This window comes from Talpa occidentalis, unplaced genomic scaffold, assembly GCF_014898055.3.
Source record: "Talpa occidentalis isolate TD23 unplaced genomic scaffold, MPIMG_talOcc4v2.1 talOcc4.4, whole genome shotgun sequence".
Taxonomy (NCBI): domain Eukaryota; kingdom Metazoa; phylum Chordata; class Mammalia; order Eulipotyphla; family Talpidae; genus Talpa; species Talpa occidentalis.
Window position 1 is genome coordinate 115723492 of NW_023604295.1, and position 23013 is coordinate 115746504.

The window sequence follows — 23013 nt, forward strand, 5'->3', positions numbered from 1 at the left end:
GGGCTCTATATAGCAGCCACCCCCTGCTGCTTCTGGGTTTTCTCACCCAATGTGGCTGCAAGCACAGTTCAGTTACAGTTCTTCTTACCCTTTTCTGCTGAAACTTGCTCCTGATGTATGTGGTAGTCATGCCTTTGTCTTTCAGGAGTTGTTTTTTACTCTGCTACAGTTTAGTTGTGAATATATAGAGCTGGGGAGACTAGTGTTTTCTTTCTGCCACAATCTTACTTGACCCTCATTTTAAAGGGCTTTGAAAGGTTAAAGAATGATCTCTTCAACAAATGAAGCTAGAAAATTGCATATCAATTAGTAATGAAATGAATCTTGGCCCTTATTCAAAAAAAATTTTTATATTTACTTTTTACATAGTCTTTCATTCTCCTCTCAGGTGTAATCCTCATAAAATTACCACCCCTGAGACACCCTTGAACCGTCATCATAATCTCTTGTAGTCTTCCCTCCCATGTTTTGATCCCTCTCCTTCCCCCTCTCTATCTGTTATTCAAAAAATCTAATGACAGGTGTAAGCATAAAATTCCTAGTAGGGAGTTGGAGAAACCAAATTAAAGAGCTACAAGCATGTGAAAAGGTGTTCAACACCATTAATATTCAAGGAACTGCCATCTGCCTAAGATAGCAATACAGACCAACAAGAATGACAAGAATGTAGAGCGATTGACACTCATAATTTTGGTTGAAATTGCAGAATGATCACATTACCTTAGGGAGAGATTTGGCACATTCACATGACTTAACACACCCACAATTGACATGTAGCTCAATGTATTACACTTCTAAGTATTTTCCAAGAAAAATGAGACTATAGCTGCACACAGTCCTGAACATAGATACTCATATTTTCGTGTATAATACCTAACATCTAAATAATTCTATTGACCATCCCCAGGCAAATGTATGAATAAATTGTGATGTATTTCTAAAATGGCCAATGTTATAGCTATGAAAACTAATGAATTACTAAATAGAACAGCACAGATGAATTCTTAGCAATATTTTTGAGAATGCTAATGTTCAATGCTATAGGATAAAATCATTTATTTGTTCTTAATATTTTTATTTGGAATCTCAATCATTTATGCAGTGTCATCCGTCCTCTTCCCTGTTATGTCTGTATCTTTATGTATCTTCATCTTCCATCTATCATCTATTCACCTGTCATCTTTCTACCTAATCTATACTTCTATGTGTGTGTATGTGTGTAAGTACATGATAATTACAGTGTGAGAATATTTTAATGGTTTTTTGAATCCATGGCCTCTTTCACAGAAACATTCAGATGTTGCATTACTGAAAAGAATTCTGAAAATACAAGTCATTATGGATAAAGCCTTGGTATGTATTATTAAAACATCTTATCATGTCTTTGTTTTCTATTTCAATTCAAAGGTAATATGAAAAGTGAATGTCCATTGTTTGCAGTGCAGGTACATTTTACTGTATTCAAAATACATATCTCAATATAGCAGGACATAAGGAAATGTCAGTTGCCTCTGCATTGACAAAAGAATAACAAATATTTATGGTATTGATTTCCAAATTGGAATAAAATTCTAGCAATAATATATAACTTTGTATGAATGCATGTATTTTAGTGTATACTCTAATGTATTGGATTATAGCTATCTGAATCCATGTCAAATTGTGATGAAACTCTTTTCCTTGAATTGATTTCCATTTTAAAGCAAGTTATGAACTTATAACTCAAATGGAGATGCTTGTTATCAAATGTTTTCTTTTATAAGGTTATTTTATATGTTTTATATTTTAAAGTTTTTTTATAAAATGGGATGACTTATTCATGGGAAATTTTCATTTGGTTTTGGAAATTTTTGTTAATGCAATCAGCTTTAGCAACATCTTATGGGCAGCAAGTTTATAAAGCTCATTTGTCCATCATCACTGATATTTTTGCACAGTCTGTCAATGAACATCATAATGTCATAGAGTTTGTTCATAAATGAAAATATTTAGATCTTTGTACAATTTTTATTAAAACAGTAACAAAGAATGGATGGATAAAATAATAAAATATATATATTAAATATATGCATTCATTTCCTGTTTATATGTGTGTATATATAATCCCATGTACATAGAGTCATATATTTATATTAGTATCATGAAAGATATTACATACACATTTTATACCATTTTATGATGTTCCCTCATATTAATGGAATATATTATTTCAATTTACTTTTAATGCTTAATGTGTTCGATTAATATTTTAATGTAATTTAATCTACTAACTAATGACTTCTGGGGGCATTTAGATTTTCATTGTTGCTGTTGTTAGATGTGGAACAATACTATTTGTCAAAAAAACAAGGATCAAGGCCTCCCTTGGTGGCTCAGCAGTTGCGGTCTGGGCTGCGAGGCTACCCACAGGATCTGCAGTGCCGGTTCGATCCCTGGCCGCCAGTGAGGGTCCCACATAGCGCGACAGACCTCTCCTGCCACCTGCTGCTCCCCTCAGCAGTGTACTTCATCAGTCTGCCTGCTCTGCTCCCCACTGTGGCTCTGGTGAATTCTCTCACCCTCCCGTACTTCTTACTGTACCCAGTGCGTGTATAAATAAATAAATCAATAAATCAAAAAAAAAAAAACCAAGGATCACAAATATTGGATAGCATATTTGAAGTATATTTATATATACTATATGTATTTTTGTTTTATATAAACTTTTGTATGTGCATATTGTGTCTAAAGTTTACTTGATCTTTTAAGACTTGATTTATCTGTGTTGTCATTTTCTCTCTTCAGCTATTAGTGGTCAAGAGAACTGTGCAAAAAATCTCTTACTATGATAGGCAATTTCTATCATGGTTCAAATTAATTGTTTTATATATATTTTTAGTATTCTGTTAGTCATATACAAATTTAGAAAGTTTAGAATACTCTCCTGATGCATTTCCCTGATAATAAGTGATATTGACCATTTTTCATATGTCTGTTGGCCATTTGCATTTCTTCTTTAGAGAAGTGTTTTTTTTAGCTTTTCTGCCTATTTTTAATTTGGTTGTTTGCTTTATTCTGTTGATTTGTATGAGTTCTTTGTAGATCTTTGAGATCAGTCCCTTATCCATTGTATGGTGTGAAAATATTTTCTCCCATTTAGTAGGATGTTTCATTGTTTTGATTATTCTAGTGTATAGAATTTAGTTTGATGTAGTCTCAGCTATTTGTCTCCTCCTTTGTTTTCTTTGTTTCTGGATTTTTTATAGTATTTTTCATTTATCTAGTGTTTGGTTTATTGATTGTGATTATTGATATATATGGATTCACTTCCATAATCATATTTTTGCTCTTGACTTACTTTATATATATTCAGCCTTGCAAAGGAACACCTTGTAGAAAATATTTTTTTTTAAAGAGGCATGTATTATTTATTTGTTTGTTTGTTTTTTATACATGCACTGGGTACAGTCAGAAGCGCGGGAGGATGAGAGAATTCACCAGAGCCAGAGCGGGGAGCAGAGCAGGCAGAAGGACCGAAGCACACTGCTGAGGGGAGCAGCGGGCGGCAGGAGAGGTCTGTCGCACCATGTGGGACCCTCCTCAGGTGGCTGGGGAGCAGCCAGGGATCGAACCGGCACCGCAGAGGCCGCGGGCAGCTTCGCAACCCAGCGCTTAACCGCTGCGCCACCGGGGAGGCCCTAGAAAATAAAATTAATAGAGTTCTCTGATATAGATAAAAAAGATGTTATCCTTCCAGCTCTTTAGAGGCTGTAGTTTGCTATTTCTCTGTATGTAACTAATAAATCATATCACAATTTGCATAATGCAGCATGTTTGGTATGAGTGAGGGTGGTCCTTTGCAAGGCCAAATATATGAAAAGCAAATCAAGATTAAAAATATGAATATGGAAGTGAATCCATATGTATTATATGTATTCAGAAAAGCTGTATCAGAAAAGCCTTCAGCTAATTGGTTAAAAAAATGGCAAAGCATAGTGAAGATCTTATCAGAGGAACTATATAGGATAGGGGGCTCCTAGAAGGTCATTTTTTTTTTTTTAAGATTTTTATTTATTTATACAAGCACTGGGTAAGTCAGAAGCGCGGGAGGGTGAGAGAATTCACCAGAGCCAGAGCGGAGAGCAGAACAGGCAGACTGACGTACACTGCTGAGGGGAGCAGTGGGCACCACAGGAGAGGTCTGTTGCGCCATGTGGGACCCTCACTGGCAGCCAGGGATTGAACCAGCTCTCTACCGCTGCACCACCAGGGAGGCCTTCCTAGAAGGTTTTTGATAGTAAGTGGCATATAAGCCATTTAAAGATGAATATTCCAAGTAACTGGTTGTTTATTTTAACTGATCATAGCAGCATGAGAAAATGTAGCTTTTGTTATATTTAATGTAAGCAGGAACTAAGGCCTTTATCAAATATCATATGCAAGGGTCTGATGATATAGAAATATATCAGAAACAATCTTTTTCATTTAGGAATCAACAGTCTAGAGAGATAGAGGGATGAAACAGTCATTATGGTGAGGTAGAGAAGAGATGTTAAAAAAATAAATCTAAAGGTTCATGCCTAAACCTTAACAAGCACTTGATAAATTTTATTTCTTCCTTTTCCTTTCACTTGAGCACTACATTACTTTAACATTTTATATTTTCATTCATTTAAGATATAGTACTTGAATAATTTTCACCACTGATTATGAAATAAAATTTGTCTTTCAGTATGATTATATGGGTGCTGAAGTGGCAGTTGCAACTGAGAAAATTACTCATATCTTTAGTATTATCAACAGCGTAAGTATGTTAAATATTTAATTTTTACTAAATTATATATATTGACTTAATATTAGTTCACAATACTCTATATGTTTTAGGGGTATAGGTTCATATCTTTTTAGATATATATTACCATACCATGCCCACCAACAGCACCAATAATCTTCCACTATAGTTCATTGGATACCCTCCCTATTCTACCCTACCCTGTCAGCCTCAGTTCTGAAAATCAGATTTCAAGGATTGGTTTGGTTTGGTTTTATCTCTTCCTCTGTCTTCTATCTTTATATTTTACATATGAGTAAAATTATCTGGTATTTGACTTTCTTCTACTGATTTATTTCCCTTAGCATAATCACTTCTAGTCTTCAAACTACAAAACAACACAATAGTAATAAAAACAGTATGACATTGAAATCAAAATAGGCTTCCAGATCAATGAAATAGAATTGAGAGCCCAGAAATAAACCCACACTTTTATGGAGAGCTAATTTATGACAAAGGAACCAAGAATTTACTCAAGAGAAAGGAAAGTCTTTTCAACAAATGGTGTTGGAAAAACTGGATAGCCACATGCAAAAGGATGAAACTAGACCACTGTCTCACATCATACACAGAAATTAACTCAAAATGAAAAAGAGTTGGGTGTAAAGTCTGAAACCATAAAATACATAAGAAGAAAATAAATGCAAAATACTCCACAACATTGGGTTCAGAGATATCTTAGAGGAATAGACTGCAACTGAAAAGAAAACAAAAGCAGAAATAAACAAATGGAACTCCATCAAAGGAAAAATTATCATTAGTGATAATTTTATCATTAAAGTGCAAATATACCCTATCAAGCAGGAAAAAATATTTCTACAGTATGTTATGTATTTTAAAAATACTTTTCTTTTAATATAGTAATACCGCTCATATAAATCACATTTGCATTTTTATAAAAAGTACTACCAACTAGTTTCATCTACTAATAGAGTCCATCTCCACAAAATACAACTTGAATATATTGCATTATACATAAAGAGATGTAATGTTCCATTTGATTACATAAAACTGCATTTTATTTTTTCTTTGGTTTTAGATGTTTTCCCAGCTTAATGTGACTGTTATGCTGTCTTCCTTGGAGATCTGGTCTGATAAAAATAAGATTTCATCTGATGGGCCTGCTGATGAAGTGCTACAAAGATTTGTGTCATGGAAAGAAAAAGTTTTGTTTCAAAAGCCCAATCATATGGCATACTTATTAATGTAAGTCTTTTATGTACATTGATATAGAGTTTAACAATTTTTTAATATACTTGCCATCAAAATAATATATAAATTGTATTATATATAATAGCAAGACACCTGAATATGATAGTATGAATATTGAGTTGGTGAATTCAAAATATAAAAATCTGAATACAATGTAAGCTATTAAGTCATGGGAGATTGTTATTCTCAGAGTTGACTGTTTACCTATAGAAAATGTAATTATCTGGAATAGACAGAAAGTCTTGGGATATACATAGATGCTATGCTTTCAAAGATTTTCTGAGTTAAATAATTAAGCCGTTTTGACATTAAATAAAATGTAAATTATTTAATAGACACCAATGATTGAATTTAAAACTGGATGTATTAGAAAACAGTTTCTGCAGTCACCTTCTGGATTTTTGATACTGCGCTAAGATGTAACTATATAATTACTAGCATTATATATTTCAAGAGTTATATAGACTTATGTTTTAATATTTTGATTATTTTAGATGGAAAAGTAAGCAGACAGTTTTAAAGATATTCAGATATATGACATAACATTTATAAATCCATAGTGTCCCCAGTAGTTGGAATCTAAGGTCAGGTTTACAGATTCAGGAGCAACTTTTATAAAGGAGTGAAAGGTGTAAGGAAAATTTCTACACCCTGCCTGTCCTTTTCAATGAACCTAGTACATGTTCTATCACTTTATCTCTTGTTATTGTTCATGTATTGTATCTACACTTTTCATACATTTTAAGCACTCCTTACTATTTATAAATGATTGTAGTAAGCAATTCTAACTTTTCAGTGGTGTCAACAATGGTGATTATTTTTTTTCTGAAGAATTAGGTACTGCTGGTTTCTGTGCTATGTATCATATAAAGTAGCCTTTGGAACCAGATGGATTTACAAGTGAATTCTACCAAACATTCAGAAACAAATCAGTGCCCATCCTTCATAAACTCTTTCAAAAAATTGAGAAGGAAGGGTTACCAAACACGTTCTATGAAGCCAACATTACACTAATACCAAAACCAAACAAGGACAACAACAACAAAAAAGAAAACTACAGGCCAATCTCTCTAATGAACACTGATGCAGAAATCCTTAATAAAATTTGAGCTATCAGAATCCAACAATGTATCCATAAGATAATTCACTATGACCAAGTAGGATTTATTCCAGGGACACAAGGATGGTTCAACATCCAAAAATCAATCAATGCAATCCAGCACATCAATAAAAAGAAATATAACAACCATATGATCTTATCAATAGATGCTGAGAAAGCTTTTGACAAAGAATCAACACCCATTTGTGATAAAGGCCTTTGAAATTCTCGGGATACAAGGAACATACCTCAACATCATGAAGGACATATATGACAAGCCTATAGCTAATATCATTCTCAATGGTGAAAACTTGAAAGCATTTCCATTAAGATCTGGAACAAGACAAGGATGTCCACTCTCACCACTGCTTTTCAATATGATACTGGAAGTCATAGCCAGAGCAATAAGACAAGAGAAAGACATACAAGGAATGCAAATAGGGAAGGAAGAAGTCAAACTATCACTATTCGTAGATGATATAATAATATACATAGAGAACCCCAAAACTCCATAGAAAAACTACTCAAAATAATCAACCAGTTCAGTAAATTAGCAGGATAGAATACAAAATCACCACACAAAAATCAGTAGCCTTCCTATACACAATCAATTGGAAGAAGAATAAATAAAAAAAAAAATCCCTTTTATTATTGAAACAAAAATAATCAAATACTTGAGAATAAACCTAACAAAAGAGGTAAAGGACCTATACAAAGAAAACTATAAAACACTGTTAAAAGAAATAGAAGAAGACACAAAGAAATGGAAAGACATCTCCTGCTCATGAATTGGAAGAATTAACACTATCAAAATGGCCATCCTACCAAAAGCAAATTTACAGATTCAATGCTATTCCAATAAAAATCGCAATGAGGGCCTCCCTGGTGGTGCAGGCAGTTGAGCGCAGCACTGTGAAGCTGTCCGCAGCCTCTGCAGTGCTGGTTTGATCCCTGCCAGCCTCGGAGTAACCCACATGGCAAGAGGACCTCTCCTGTCTCACCCGCTGCTCCCCTCAGCAGTGTATTTCATCAGTCTGCCTGTTCTGTTCCCCGCTCTGTCTCTGGTCATTCCTCACACCCTCCTGTGCATCTGGCCTCTACTCCAGTTCTTGTATAAATAAAAATAAATCTTTAAAAAGTTTTTTTCAATGATATTCTTCAAAGAAATAGAACAAATACTGATAAAATTTGTATGGAGCCACCAAAAACCCCAAATAGCCAAAGCTCTCCTGAAAATAAAAAAAGGGAATGGAGGCATCACACGCCCAGACTTCAAACTATACTACAAAGCCATAATCATCAAAACTGCATGGTATTGGAACAAGAACAGATATACCAATCAATGGAACCAAATAGAAAATCCAGAAATAAACCCACAGATTTATGTTCAACTAATCTTTGACAAAGGAGCAAAGAATATGCACTGGAGCAAAGAAAGTTTGCTCAATAAATGGTGCTGGGAAAACAGGGTCACTACATGCAAAAGAATGAAGCTTGACTACTACCTCACACCATGCACAAAAACCAACTCAAAATGGATTAAAGAACTAGACATAAGACCTGAAACTGTAAAATATAGGCGAAGGAAATATAGGCGAAGCACTACATGACATGCACCTCAAAAACTTCTTTACAGACACATCACCCAAAGCAGTGATAGCAAAGGCAAAGATAAACAGCTGAGACTACATCAGATTAAAGAGCTTCTGTACAGCAAAAGAGACAGTAACCAAAACAAACAGACATCCCAGTGACTGGGAGAAAATTTTTGCACACAACACTAATGATAAAGGACTGATAAATCTATAAAGAGCTGAAGAGGCTCAACAAAAACAAAGTAAATATATCCAGTCAAAAAATGGGCAGAAGAGCTAAAAAAGGAACTTGTCCAAAGAGGAAATGCAAATGGCCAACAGGCATATGAAAAAATGTTTAGCATCACTTGTAATCAGGGAAATGCAAATCAAAACTACAAAGAGATACCATCTTACACCAGTAAGACTGGCACATATTAAAAAACTAGTAACAACAAATGTTGGTGAGGTTGTGAAGAAAAAGGAACTCTCCTGCATTGCTGGTGGAAGTGCAAACTGGTCCAACCACTATGGAAAGCTGTGTGGAGAGTCTTCAACCTGCTAAAGATGGAGCTTCCATATGATCCAGCAATTTCACTCCTAGGTATTTACCCAAAGGACACAGAAACATTAATTCCAAAGGGCACCTGCTCCCCTTTGTTTATAGCAGCATTATTTTCAATAGCTAAGCTATGGAAACAACCCAAATGCCCCAAAACAGATGACTGGATCAAGAAGATGTGGTACATATACACAATGGAATATTACTCAGAAATCAAAAAAGATAAACTCATGCAATTTGCAGCAACATGGAAGGAACTGGAAGGGATCATGCTCAGAGAAATAAGCCAGAAAGAAGAAGAAAATACTGGATGGTTGTACTTATAGCAGGAATTTAGAAAACCTAAAGAAGGGGCCAGGAAAAAGACTAATTAATACAAAGTAAAAATCAAAATCAACAAGCAACTATAAACCAGAGACACACTATGTGGGGTGGGGGTAGGAGGGATTACGGTCAAAATAAGGGGGGTTGGAATTGTGTGGGGACTATAACTAAGATGAAAATACATAAATTGTGCAAAAGTGAAAAATGATGTAAAAATATATAAAATAAAATTAAAAAAATAAATAAAATAGCTTTTGGAACTTAACATTGTAGGTATTGTGGGAGATTACACAAATGAAATCTGATTGAAAGCAGTACACATGAAATGTAATCATATTTTAAATAAAACATAAAATTATTGAGTTTAATTTTAAAAATTTATTGAGTTCTTAATAATTTAAAATGTACTTATTCACAAGAAAACAATTATTATTTAGTTATAGGGACCATCTTAATCATGTGGGAACAATTTATCATGGAAAAGTGTGTGATCCAAAGTTTGCAGCAGGAATTGCTCTGGTATGTATTTTTTCCCATCTTTCAAGTAATTTAATCATATTTTGAAAGCTAATGTCCACTTCAAGGAACAAAATTACATATATTGTATCTACCGTTCTATTTTGACAAATGTTTATAACGTGTTCTCTTTTCAGATTTTGAAACTTATTTATTTTAAGATTTATTTATTTATTTATACAAGCACTGGGTACAGTCAGAAGCACAGGAGGGTGAGAGAATCCACCAGAGCCAGAGGGGAGAGCAGAGCAGGCAGACTGACGAAGTACACTGCTGAGGGGAGCAGTGGGCAGCAGGAGAGGTCTACACGCCATGTGGAACCCTCACCCGATGGCTGGGGATCGAACTGGCACTGCCGAGGCTGCTGGCGGCTTCGCAATGCAGTGCTCAACCGCTGTGCCACCAGGGAGGCCCTAGATTTTGAAACTTAAATGTTACAAGCAGTTCAGTGTTGTTACTGCTTGTGTTTACGTTTTAAGTTTTTGGGTTTTTTTAGATAAGTTAGAAATGAAGCTTTATTATTGTAGGTGATAGTACATACTCCAAAATGAGTGTGGGCAGATCCCAGAGGAGAATCACCCCATTTGTTTATGTTTACTTACTTTCCTGTTCTTTTAGTATCCAAAAGTCATTATGAAATCCAAAGTTATGAAGCCTTTCTTTGTTTTAGTGTAGGGATTTTGTAGTTTTGGTACTTATGTTTATATCTTTAATATACTTTGAGTTAATTTTTCCATAGTTTATAGTATGAGGATATAATTTGATTATTTTGCATGTGGATAACCAATATTCCAATCACAATTTATCTTTTTTTTACTATAAGTAATGTTCTTTTCTTTTTTTTTTTTTTAATAAATTTTATTGTTATATTCCCCATACAATTGCAGCCCCCCCATTCTGACCCCAATCCCTCCCCTCCCACCCCCGCCCCCCTAAAAGGGTCTCTGGTTCATAGTTTTTTGTTGATTTTGATTTTCACTTTCTTATAGTTATTCATTTTCCTGGTCCCTTATTTAAGTTTTCTAGATTCCTGCTATGAGTGAGACCATCCGGTATTTTTCTTTTTCTTTTTGGCTTATTTCACTGAGCATGATCCCTTCCAGCGCCATCCATGTTGCTGCAAATTGCATGTGTTTATCTTTTTTGAATGCTGAGTAATATTCCATGGTATATATGTACCACATCTTCTTGATCCAGTCATCTATTTTTGGGCATTTGGGTTGTTTCCAAAGCTTAGCTATTGTAAACAGTGTTGCTATAAACATAGGGGTGCAGGTGTTCTTTGGAATTGATGTTTCTGTGTCCTTTGGGTAAATACCTAGGAGTGGAATTGCTGGATCATATGGAAGCTCTATGTTTAGTAGGTCCAGAAATCTCCATACAGCTTTCCACAGTGGTTGGACCAGTTTGCACTCCCACCAACAGTGCAGAAGAGTTCCTTTTTCTCCACACCCTCGCCAACATTTGTTGTTGCTAGTTTTTTTAATATGTGCCATTCTCACTGGTGTAAGATGGTATCTCATGGTAGTTTTGATTTGCATTTCCCTGATGACAAGTGATGTTGAACATTTTTTCATATGCCTGTTGGCCATTTGCATTTCCTCTTCAGAGAAGTGTCTTTTAAGCTCTTCTGCCCATTTTTTGACTGGATTATTTTCTTTGTTGTTGTTGAGTCTCATCAGCTCTTTGCAGATTTTTGTGATCAGTCCTTTATCATTAGTGTTGGGTGCAAAAATGTTCTCCCAGTTGGTGGGGTTTCTCTTTGTTTTTGTTATTGTCTCTTTTGCTGTGCAAAAGCTCTTTAATTTGATGTAGTCCCAGCTGTTTATCTTTGCCTTCACTATCACTGCTTTGGGTGATGTGTCTGTAAAGATGTCTTTGATGTGCAAATCACGTAGTGTTTCGCCTATATTTCCTTCTATATATTTTATGGTTTCAGGTCTTATGTCTAGTTCTTTAATCCATTCTGAGTTGATTTTTGTGTATGGTGTGAGGTGGTGGTCAAGCTTCATTCTTTTGCATGTAGCGACCCAGTTTTCCCAGCACCATTTATTGAACAAACTTTCTTTGCTCCAATGCAGAGTCTTTGCTCCTTTGTCAAAGATTAGTTGACCATAAATCTGTGGGTTTATTTCTGGATTTTCTATTCGATTCCATTGTTCTGTATGTCTGTTCTTGTTCCAATACCATGCAGTTTTGATGATTATGGCTTTGTAGTATAGTTTGAAGTCTGGGAGTCTGATGCCTCCATTCCCTTCTTTTTTTTTCAGGAGAGCTTTGGCTATTCGGGGTTTTTGGTGATTCCATATGAATTTCATCAATAATTGTTCTATTTCTTTGAAGAATGACATTGAAATTTTGATTGGAATATCATTGAATCTGTATATTGCTTTTGGTAGGATGGCCATTTTAATAATGTTTATTCTTCCAATCCATGAGCAGGGGACGTCTCTCCATTTCTTTGTGTCTTCTTCTATTTCTTTTAACAGTGTTTTATAGTTTTCTTTGTATAGGTCCTTTACCTCTTTTGTTAGATTTATTCCCAAATATTTGATTTTTTTTGTTTCAATAACAAAAGGGATGGTCTTTTTGATTTCTTCTTCTTCAGATTTATTGTTTGTGTATAGGAAGGCTACTGACTTTTGCGTGTTGATTTTGTATCCTGCCACTTTACTGAACTGATTGATGAGTTGAATTAGCTTTTCTGTGGAGTTTTTGGGGTTCTCTATGTATAATATCATATCGTCTGCAAATAGTGATAGTTTGACTTCTTCTTTTCCTATTTGGGTTCCTTGGATGTCTTTCTCTTGTCTTATTGCCCTGGCTAGGACTTCCAGTATTATATTGAAAAGCAATGGTGAGAGTGGACATCCTTGTCTTGTTCCAGATCTTAATGGAATTGCTTTCAGCTTTTCACCATTGAGAATGATACTGGCTGTTGGCTTGTCATAGATGGCCTTTATGATGTTGAGGTATGTTCCTTGTATCCCCAGAATTTCAAGGGCTTTTATCATGAATGGGTGTTGCACTTTGTCGAAAGCTTTCTCAGCATCTATTGATATTATCATATGGTTTTTATATTTCTTTTTGTTGATGTGTTGGATAACGTTGATTGATTTTCGGATGTTAAACCATCCTTGTGCCCCTGGAATGAATCCAACTTGGTCGTGGTGAATTATCTTATGGATACATTGTTGGATTCTGATAGCTAAAATTTTATTGAGGATTTTTGCATCAGTGTTCATTAGGGAGATTGGCCTGTAGTTTTCTTTTTTGTGTTGTCCTTGTTCGGTTTTGGTATTAGTGTAATGTTGGCTTCATAGAACGTGTTTGGTATTGTCCCTTCCTTCTCAATTTTTTGGAAGAGTTTGTGAAGGATAGGCACTAATTCGTCTCTGAATCTTTGGTAGAATTCATTTGTAAATCCATCAGGTCCTGGGCTTTTGTTTTTGGGGAGGTTTTTGATTACCATTTCAATTTCGCTAATTGTAATGGTCTGTTTAGGTGTTCTATTTCTTCTTTATCTAGCTTTGGGTGATTGTAGAGTTGTAGGAATTTGTCCATCTCCTCTAGATTGTTAAACTTGTTTCCATATAACTGTTCATAGTAGTTACTGATTATTCTTTTGATTTCTGCTGTGTCCGTTGTGATTTCTCCTCTTTCATTGATGATCCTGTTTATTTGTGCTTTCTCCTTTTTTCCTTTGTGAGCCTGGCTAGGGGTTTGTCTATTTTATTGATTTTTTCAAAAAACCAGCTCTTGGTTTCATTGATCTTTTGGATTGTTTTTTTAGTTTCAATTTCATTTATTTCTGCTTTGGTTTTTATTATTTCTTTTCTTCTACTGGTTTTGGGGTTTTTTTGTTGTTCTTTTTCTAGATCTTTGAGCTTCGAGATGAGGTTGTTTCTTTGCGTTCTTTCTTGTTTCTTGATGTGAGCTTCTATTGCTATATATTTTCCTCTTATTACTGCTTTTGCTGCATCCCATACATTTAGGATATTAGTGTCCTCCTTGTCGTTCAATTCAAAAAATTTTTTAATTTCTTCTTTGATCTCCTCATTAGTCCAATGGTCTTCCAGTAGTGTGGTTTTTAATCTCCATGAGGTAGGAAAGTTCCTTGCCTTCTTTTTATGGTTTATTTCTAGTTTGATGCCTTCATGGTCAGAAAAGATGGTTGATATGATTTCAATCTTGGTGTATCTGTTGATGTTTGTCTTGTGCCCCAGTATGTGATCGATCCTGGAGAATGATCCGTGTGCGCTTGAGAAAAATGTGTACTCCGTTTTTTTGGGGTTTAGTGTTCTATAGATGTCTGTTAAGCCTAATTGCTCTAGGTCCTTATTTAGAGCTTTGGTATCTTTACTTATTTTTTGTCTTGTTGATCTATCCATTGTTGATAGTGGTGTGTTGAAGTCTCCCACTACGTATGTGTTTTCTCTGATGTCTGTTTTCAGAGAGGACAACAGTTGTCTGATATATTTTGGTGCTCCTTCGTTTGGTGAGTATATGTTAATGAGTGTTATTTCTTCTTGAAGTATTGTCCCCTTGATCATAATGTAGTGACCATTGGGGTCTCTTTTTATCTTTTTGAGTTTGAAATCTGTTTTATCTGATATAAGTATAGCTGTTCCTGCTTTCTTTTTTGGTCCATTTGCTTGTAGGATTGTTTTCCATCCTTTAACTTTGAGCCTATTTTTATCTTTTGTAGCTAAATGTGTTTCCTGGAGACAGCAAAAGGTTGGGTTTTGTTTCTTAATCCAGGCTGCCACTCTGTGTCTTTTTATTGAAGAGTTTAGTCCATTTACATTTAGAGTTAATATTGATATGTTAACATCTGTATTTGCCATTGTGTTTGTCTTTCCTTTGATTTTATTTATTTATTCTTTTAATAACTTTTTTTTTTTTTTTTGGCCTTCTTTCATTGTTATTCGTCCCTCTGAGGTTCTGGCTTTAGGACTCCTTGTAGTATTTTTTGGAGTGGGGGTTTAGTTGCAATGAAATTCCGGAGTTTCTGTTTGTCTGGGAAGGTCCATATTCTTTCTTCAAAGAGGAAGGAGAGCTTTGCGGGATAGAGTATTCTTGGTTGGCATCTGTTTTCTTGGAGTCTGTTGACTATGTCCCTCCACTCTCTCCTTGCCCGTAGTGTTTCTTCGGAGAAGTCTGATGTCAGCCTGATTGGTTTTCCTTTGAATGTTATCTGTTTCTTCCCTCTTGCCAGCTTCATTATTTTTTCCTTGTCCTGGATTCTTGGGAGCTTTACTATTATGTGTCTTGCTGTATTTTTCCTTTCGTCGTGGAAGTTTGGTGTTCTTCTTGCTTCTTGTATATCAATTTTCAGCTCCTTCTTCACATTTGGGAAGTTCTCTTCAATTATCTCTTTGAATATTTCTCTGTTCCTACATCTCTCTCCTCTCCTTCTGGTATTCCTATAACTCTTATATTTCCTTTCCTCATGGAGTCAGATAGTTCCCGAAGTCTTTCTTCGTTCTTTTTCCTTCGTACTTCTCTTTCCTTTTCTGTTTTGGTTCTTTTTATTTCTGTGTCTTCAAGATTACTTATTCGTTCTTCCATTTCATCTATTCTGCTTTCATTGCTTTTCCCAGAATTCTTTAGTTCTTCCATTAATTCTTTGATCTCCTGCATTTCTTTTACTTCCCTCTTTAGGGACTCAATTTCTTTCTTCTGACCATTGTTTTCCCTCTCTAGGGACTCAATTGCATTCTTCTGATCGTTGATTATTTTTCCCTTATCATTGTTTTCCTTTATGACTTCTGTCAGTTTTTTAATCACGGCAATTTTAAATTCTCTTTCTGGAAGGCTCAGAAATTCTTCCAAGTTATTGTCTTTGCAATCTGGGGGCTGGCTTTCTTTTTGTGGTGTGCTTTTTCTCTGGAGAGTTGCTAGGTTGCGTGTGGTTCTTCTCCTCCCTACTGTCTGTTTTCTAATTTGCCGTATGCGTTGGGACACTGTGTTGTTGGGACTGGCCGGCATCTTGGGTGGGCTTCTCTGTTCCCCTCTGGTTCTTCCAGGAGTCTTCTGTCAGTTTCAAGCAGCCGGGCGGCCGGGGCTGTGTGCTGGTGCTGGTCTCCTCCTGGGGGGCGGGGCTCTCTTTAATGGCGCCTGGAGCTCACCTCCGCGGCGGATCCTGCAGGGTTCGCCTCAGCTCCCGTTCACGGGGTGTGGTGGCTGCAATAGTTCCTTTCCACTCACAGTCCCGCTTGCTGTGTCTGTTTTTCTTGTTGGCCGTTTTGGTTTGTTGTTTCCCTCCTCTCTGCTGGTCGGAGAGTGCCAACTTTGTGGGCGGGGGAGGGGAGCAGGGTTCTGCGCTTCCCTCCCTTCTCGTCCTCTTTTATGGCAACTTTCTTCTTCGGGCAGTTTGCTGGAGTCGTCCGTTTATCTTCCGTGTCCCAGTTCTCACTGGGACCTGCCGCTTTTCCTCCCTATTAACTTTTTTTAATGGGAGATCTTACTCGCAGCGTCTCCTCGCCGCCATGTTGCTCCGCCCTCTCACTATAAGTAATGTTCTTGAAGAGACTGTCCTTTTTCCATTGTGTGACCTTGGCACACTTATAGAACATTTTACTGCAGAGTTTATTTATATGAGAGTTTATTTCTAGGCTTCTACTCCACTGACTGATAGATTAGAGTTTACTACCACACTGTTTTTATCATGGTATCTTTGTAATGTGTTTTAAAACCAGCAAGTGAGAGACTTCCAATTTTGTTCTTTTTCAAAATTATTATGGTTCTTGAGGGCCCATTGAGATTCATTATTTATATTTAGATTTTTTTAAAAAATCTACTTCTGCCCCCAAATGATATTAGGGTTATGGTTGGATTTGCATTGAATCTACAGATCACTTTGTGTAGCAGTGGCATTTTAACAATATTAAATCTTTCAACCCAAGGACATGAAATGTTTTTCCATGTATTTGTTTTATGTAAATTCATTTCAGTAATACTTTTCAATGTTTGGACACATATTGTTAGTCTCATAGGTCACTTTACTTGTTTTGATGTTATTGTATCAGGATTGTGGAATTGTTTGTATAAAGAAACAAATTGATTGTATTGATTTTGTATTCTGCAGCTTTACTGAATTTGTTAATTGGTTCTAACTGTTTTTGTTATGTGAAATTTTTTAGTTTTCTCCATTTAGGTTCTGTCATCTGTGAATCAAGAAAACTTTCCTTATTTTCCAAGTTAGAAGCCCATTTACTTAATTTATTGTTTGAATCTCTTCTTAGTTCTTTTATTTTTTTTAAGATTTATTTATTTATGCATATGAGAACTAGGGTGCAGGCCACAGGTGCTGGGGGTGAGCGGATTCACCAGAGACAGAGTGAGGAGGAGAACAGGCAGATTGACTGAAATACACTGCTGACTGGAGCAGGGGGCATGACAGGAGAGGTCTGCTGCACCATGTGGGTCACCTCTCTGGCCAGTGAGTGAACTGGTGCTGCAGTAGTTTCGGATGGCTTTATAGTGCTGATGCTTAACCCCTTGCACCACCAGGGAGGCCCCAGTATTGAAAACATTTTAATAAACATTTAATACAGTTTGGCAAAGTGATAGCAGCTTAACCTCAATTGCATATGGCATCTTGACTCCTTTACAACTCTCCTTCTCCCTTGTTATTTTGGTTTTGTCCTTTATATTATGTACAAGAATAAAAGTGAATTTATGGATCAAAATCACTGTACTACAGGCTATTTTATCTATCCATATATATTTTCCTTATTGGGGAATGTTATAATCTCCTTTATATTTATACCATTATCTACCATCTTTTCCCTTGGAAGGCCCCCTTCCTTCCTTCCTTCTCTCCCTCCCTCCTTCCATTCCTCCCTCCTTCTTCCCTCCCTCCTCCCTCCCTCCCTTCTTCCCTCCTTGCCTCCTTCCCTCCTTCCTTTCTTCCTTCCTGTCTAGTGGTACTCAATTGCCTTAGCTTTTGTTTCTTTGAAAAATTCTTTATTTTTTCATCACTTTCTAATAGACAGTTTTGCTAAATATATTAGTCTTGTGGCAGTTTCTTTCAGCTCTTTGAATATATATCCCTATACCCTCTGGCATACAAGGTTTGCTGAGAACTCAACTAATAAAATAATCTATGAGAGTAGCCTTTGTTTTTAACTTACTATGGATTGATTGTAATGTGTCTCCATGTAGGCTGCTTCTTGAATCTGTATGTTCATTTTCATCTTCAGAGCTCTAAAGTTTTTGATATTATTTATTCAAATAAACTTTTGCCCCTGTCTTTTCTTTTTCTGAGATTTCCATAGTACATATATTAGGTACTTCTTAATGTCTATACATTTTAAAGATTTTCTTTTGATCCTCTGACAGTGATTTCAACCACCCTGTCTTTAGGTCTGATTCTTCTTCTGCCTCATCAAGTTTGTTTTTGAAACCATACATGGTATATTTACGTGCATTTATTGTATTTTCAGTTCCAGAGTTCCTCTTTCTAATATTTATATCTCCTTTCAGTAATTATACCTAGAATTTATTTCAGATATGTGTCTAGTTATTTATTAAAAAAGCAGTTAATTTAATCAACAAATCAAATAGTCTAGAGGGAAAAAATTGTAAGATACTAACAATAGGTGCAGAAGAAGGATTTGACAATATTCAATGCCATTTATGTTTACCAGTTTTAGCAATTTAGGAATAAAAGTTCTTTAACTTGAGAAAGAATATTTACTAAAAACCTCACACTAGAAGTGCAAAACATTGAAAATGCCAAATGATGTGAGATGTGGAGCAACAGGAATTTTTTTCATTGTTGGTGAGAATGTAAAATGGTATAGTAACTTTGGAATACAGTTTGGCAATTTGTTATAAAACTTATTTTCCTACCAGATGTCCAGTGTTTTCTTTGACATTTACCTAAATGAGTTGAAAAATTATATCTACTCAAAACATGCACATCAGTGCTTATATTATCTTTATTCACAATTCCCAAAGGTAAGAAGCAACCAAAATGTCCTCTAATAAGTGAAAGGATAAACAAACTGAAGTAAATTTCTGTAATGGGATATTATTCAGTAATTTAAGAAATGAAACTTCATGCCATGAAAGACATGGAAGAAACTTAAATGCATAATGGCTAGTGAAAAAAATCAATCTGAAAATGTTCCAAACTGCTTGATTCCAACTATGTAATTTTCTGGAAAAGATAAAACTATGGAGCTATTATAGTAAACAAGATAATTAACTGCAAGGATTTGTGTCTTGTTGACATCATCTTATCCCAAGTTTTTCTTTTGTAATCCAAAAGAAATGCTATTCACAAGGTATATAGTAATCAGCTTAGAAAAAAAAATTATGTCTCTCCTAAACTAATTCTGAAATTAAAACTAATTATCAATCAACCCTTTAACAATATGTGTATTTTTTCCAGGTGTTCACTTGAAAAGTGATACTTAAAGCAATACTTATTCTGCAAAAAGCAAAATTAAGTTTACTGGAATTTAAATAAGTATCATCATAAAACATGTGACATTAGTCCTATATTGTTACATGTCAATTCTTTTTGCATAAAAATACCCCAAAAGAATAACAAAATCTACCTAATTTTTCCATATTCATAGGAAAGTAATAAGGTTTAGTAGACCAGTTTCTTTAATTTGTATTTTCATTTAATAAATTCCCCATTTAATTTGTATTTTCATTTAATAAATTTATTATTTTCATATAATGTTTTTTAAAAAAAATCAAAGGAGTGACAAATAGCTTAAAATACAATTCTGTTTTTTTCTATTTAGTACCCAAAGATGGTAACTTCAGAGGCATTTTCGGTTGTTATGGCACAGTTGCTTGGAATCAGTTTGGGCTTAACATATGATGACATCTATAATTGTCACTGTCCAGGAAGTATATGCATAATGAATCCTGAGGCAATGTAAGGTGTTATTTTTATCAAATCTTAATCTTGTCTTGGTAATTACTTGTTGCATTCCTTGATGTATAAATTATTAATATATAACCTTGAGTAAGATGTTGTTACTTAATACATGCTTACTTAAAGCTTCTTAAAGTGAATCTTAATAGTTCTATATTCAGTCTATTGTTATAGATGAAATGAATGTTAATGATGATATTTTTTTTGTGTGTGTGTGATTTGCTAGCTTCTGGAGGTAAAATTCATTCATTCATCCTAAAAGCATGTAAAACATTTCTACTATATCTCAAAGTATTGTTTTATTTATTCTTACAAATTATTAACAAGATAGATATGTCCTGTATTTCTTACATTGGTATGTTGGAGATAGAAAATTTTAAAAAATTGACATAGGAATGCCAAAACATACAGGTTATGATAGCTGTCAAAAAGGGAAGAAATAGAAAATATATGGGGAGAATAAGCTTTCTGATGAATGGTCTAGGAAGATTTCTTTGAGATAACAATTATGCTCAGATCTAAAGAGAGGGAATGAAATTGGTCAAGTAAAGAGCCTCTCAAAACTTTTCAAGGTCAGCAAGTGAAGTGATCCTCAGATGGAAAGATGCTTGAGAGGCACAGCAGATTGGAATATTGTTGTGTCGGGCAAAACCACACTAATAAAGAAACAGAAGTCGTGGAGCAGACTACATAATGCAGGATGCTGCTGAAGAGCAAGATCCTGGCCGTTTTTATTGGTAGAATAATCATACAGCATCAGTTATGTGGGTTAGGAGGACAAGGAGAAAAGAATGGATGAAAATAAGGAATGTCATTGAGGGCTTTGGGGGGGGGACTTGAGTCTGCTGACCACATAGTTCTTCTCTGCTTGATGATCAAATGTTGTAATAGAAACCATGCCCCAGCCCCCTGGCCATGGTCCTAATCTTATCAACAAGGCATTCCACTGATCAGCTTCTAGGGTCTGTTGTCATCTGCCATCAGCCCTCTGGGCATTCCCCATCATACCTCATGATGTATGAGTCAGGAGTAAGTTTATGCATTTATCATCAGCCCCCTGGGTGTTCCCGGTCATACTTCTTGATGCATACCCTTCCCAGAGATCAAGCTGTCTGCTCATGGTTGATTTGAAAGGCACCTAGTGAGGTTTGGCTCCTATGACTGATTGACCGATTCTGAAGGACAGTTCTGACCTTGTATAGGAATGCAGAACTGCAGGTAACAATAATGGTGGCCAAACATGCTGCTCGAGTTTAGCAGGCCCACTGAATATAGAGAATGGGAGAAGAAAAATGAATAAAAAAGAAATAGCTGGGGCAATAAGGAAGAATATTTTAGTCATAGGTGGAAGGAAAAGTAAAATACAATGAGGCTAAATAAAAATGAGTCAAGGGAAGAAATCCTGGAAATGAAAATCAAGATGTGGACGTTAGGATTTTGTGATAAATGAGACATTTAAATTGATTATCTGTATGAATAATAAAATTATAATGCAAAATGAATGTAAGACATATCAAAAGGTATGATATCGTGATATTTGAGAGATGATACTTCTCACAGTAACTATAATATTTTATTGAGAATAAGAGAAAAAGAGATGTCAAGACTTACTTAAAGGTTTGTGGATATCACAAACTATGAAAAGGTAAATATTTTTGGAATGGAAAAAAATGAATGGTGAGTAAATCTTGAGGATAGATTAAATATGACATTCAGAGTTATTCTTTAGTGTTAAGTGCAAGTTGTATAAGTGTGGATCTCCAAGGGGAAGGGATCTTAAAATGTGTGTCCCATCAGCATATTGATGGAAATTAAAGCCATTAACAGATTATGTAGAAAAAAGCTAAAAGACCTTTTCAGAGGTTTGTATGTGCTCCTATTATTTGCAGACTGAATAATTGAAGGAAAAGGAATGACATGGAGTGAGAAGGAAGAGAAAGAAGAAAATATTAGGATAAGATAGGATGATGTATTAGATAAGGAAGAATGTGTATTAAGACTAAGGGAGAGGACAGAAATCAAAGCATGAAAGCAAAGCATGCTATTTTTTTTAAAAGATTTATTTATTTATACAAGCACTGGGTACAGCGTGGGAGGGTGAGAGAATTCACCAGAGCCGGAGCAGGGAACAGAACAGGCAGACTGATGAAATACACTGCTGAATGGAGCAGCGGGCGGCAGAAGAGGTCTGCGCACCATGTGGGACCCTCGCTGGTGGCCGGGGATCGAACCGGTGCTACAGAGGCTGCAGGCAGCTTCGCAGCCCAGCGCTCAACCACTGTGCCACCAGGGGAGGCCCAAAGCATGCTATTTTTATCTTCCTTCAATAATCTCACAAAGTAGAGAAAAACTAAGAAAATAAATGAAAAAACAAAAGAATATTCCAGAAGTTCCCAAACAGGGATATATCCAAAGTCCTAACAGGTGTGGCCAATACAATGACAAAATAAGACCTGCTTGAAGTAAGTTGTTGTATCACAGGTAATAAATGGGGTACAATGGGAGCTCTAGAAATCTTACATATCTTGGAACTCAGAAATCATTGACTAATCCAGTCAAGATTGGGACCGAACTGTCAATATGTCTAGGGCACTGCAGAAGCTAAAACTGTTGTGGACATAGCAACTTGCATGTGAGAGCAAAGGGACTGTGGATATTTCCTCAGATGCTGCTGTGGCTTTGGTTTCTGTCCTTAAAAGTAGCTAAATATTGTCAGCACATCTGTCACCCATATCATGGTTTTATAAATACTGTTCTTCATTAAAAGGAACTGCTGGAGTACCTTGAAGAGAAATGATTTAAAAAAAAAAAGATAAATGTTAAAAATAAAAAAGAGAAATGATTGATTACAGGGCTAAGTACAGCCTGGAACACCTTGTGTCAGAAAATAAAGATGTGTTCAAAGAATTGTGAAAATTTGTCCAAGGAATGCAAAACCAGATTAAAAATGCTCCCAAGAGCAATATCTGGGTCTATTTGAAAGTCATAAATAATAATGACAATAGTGTATTA

At 35.5% G+C, this 23013-nt stretch overlaps 1 protein-coding gene across 2 annotated transcripts in view; it reads left to right on the forward strand.

The window, feature by feature from the left end:
• LOC119257835 (A disintegrin and metallopeptidase domain 3-like) overlaps nucleotides 1-23013 on the forward strand; it is a 96985-nt gene that overhangs the window by 24660 nt on the left and 49312 nt on the right. For both annotated transcript variants that reach the window (XM_054700902.1, XM_037526108.2), the window contains exons 7-11: nucleotides 1288-1353; nucleotides 4712-4783; nucleotides 5850-6016; nucleotides 10019-10100; nucleotides 19865-20001. In XM_054700902.1, the coding sequence (XP_054556877.1) occupies nucleotides 1288-1353; nucleotides 4712-4783; nucleotides 5850-6016; nucleotides 10019-10100; nucleotides 19865-20001 (524 nt within the window). The remainder of the gene's footprint in view (nucleotides 1-1287; nucleotides 1354-4711; nucleotides 4784-5849; nucleotides 6017-10018; nucleotides 10101-19864; nucleotides 20002-23013) is intronic.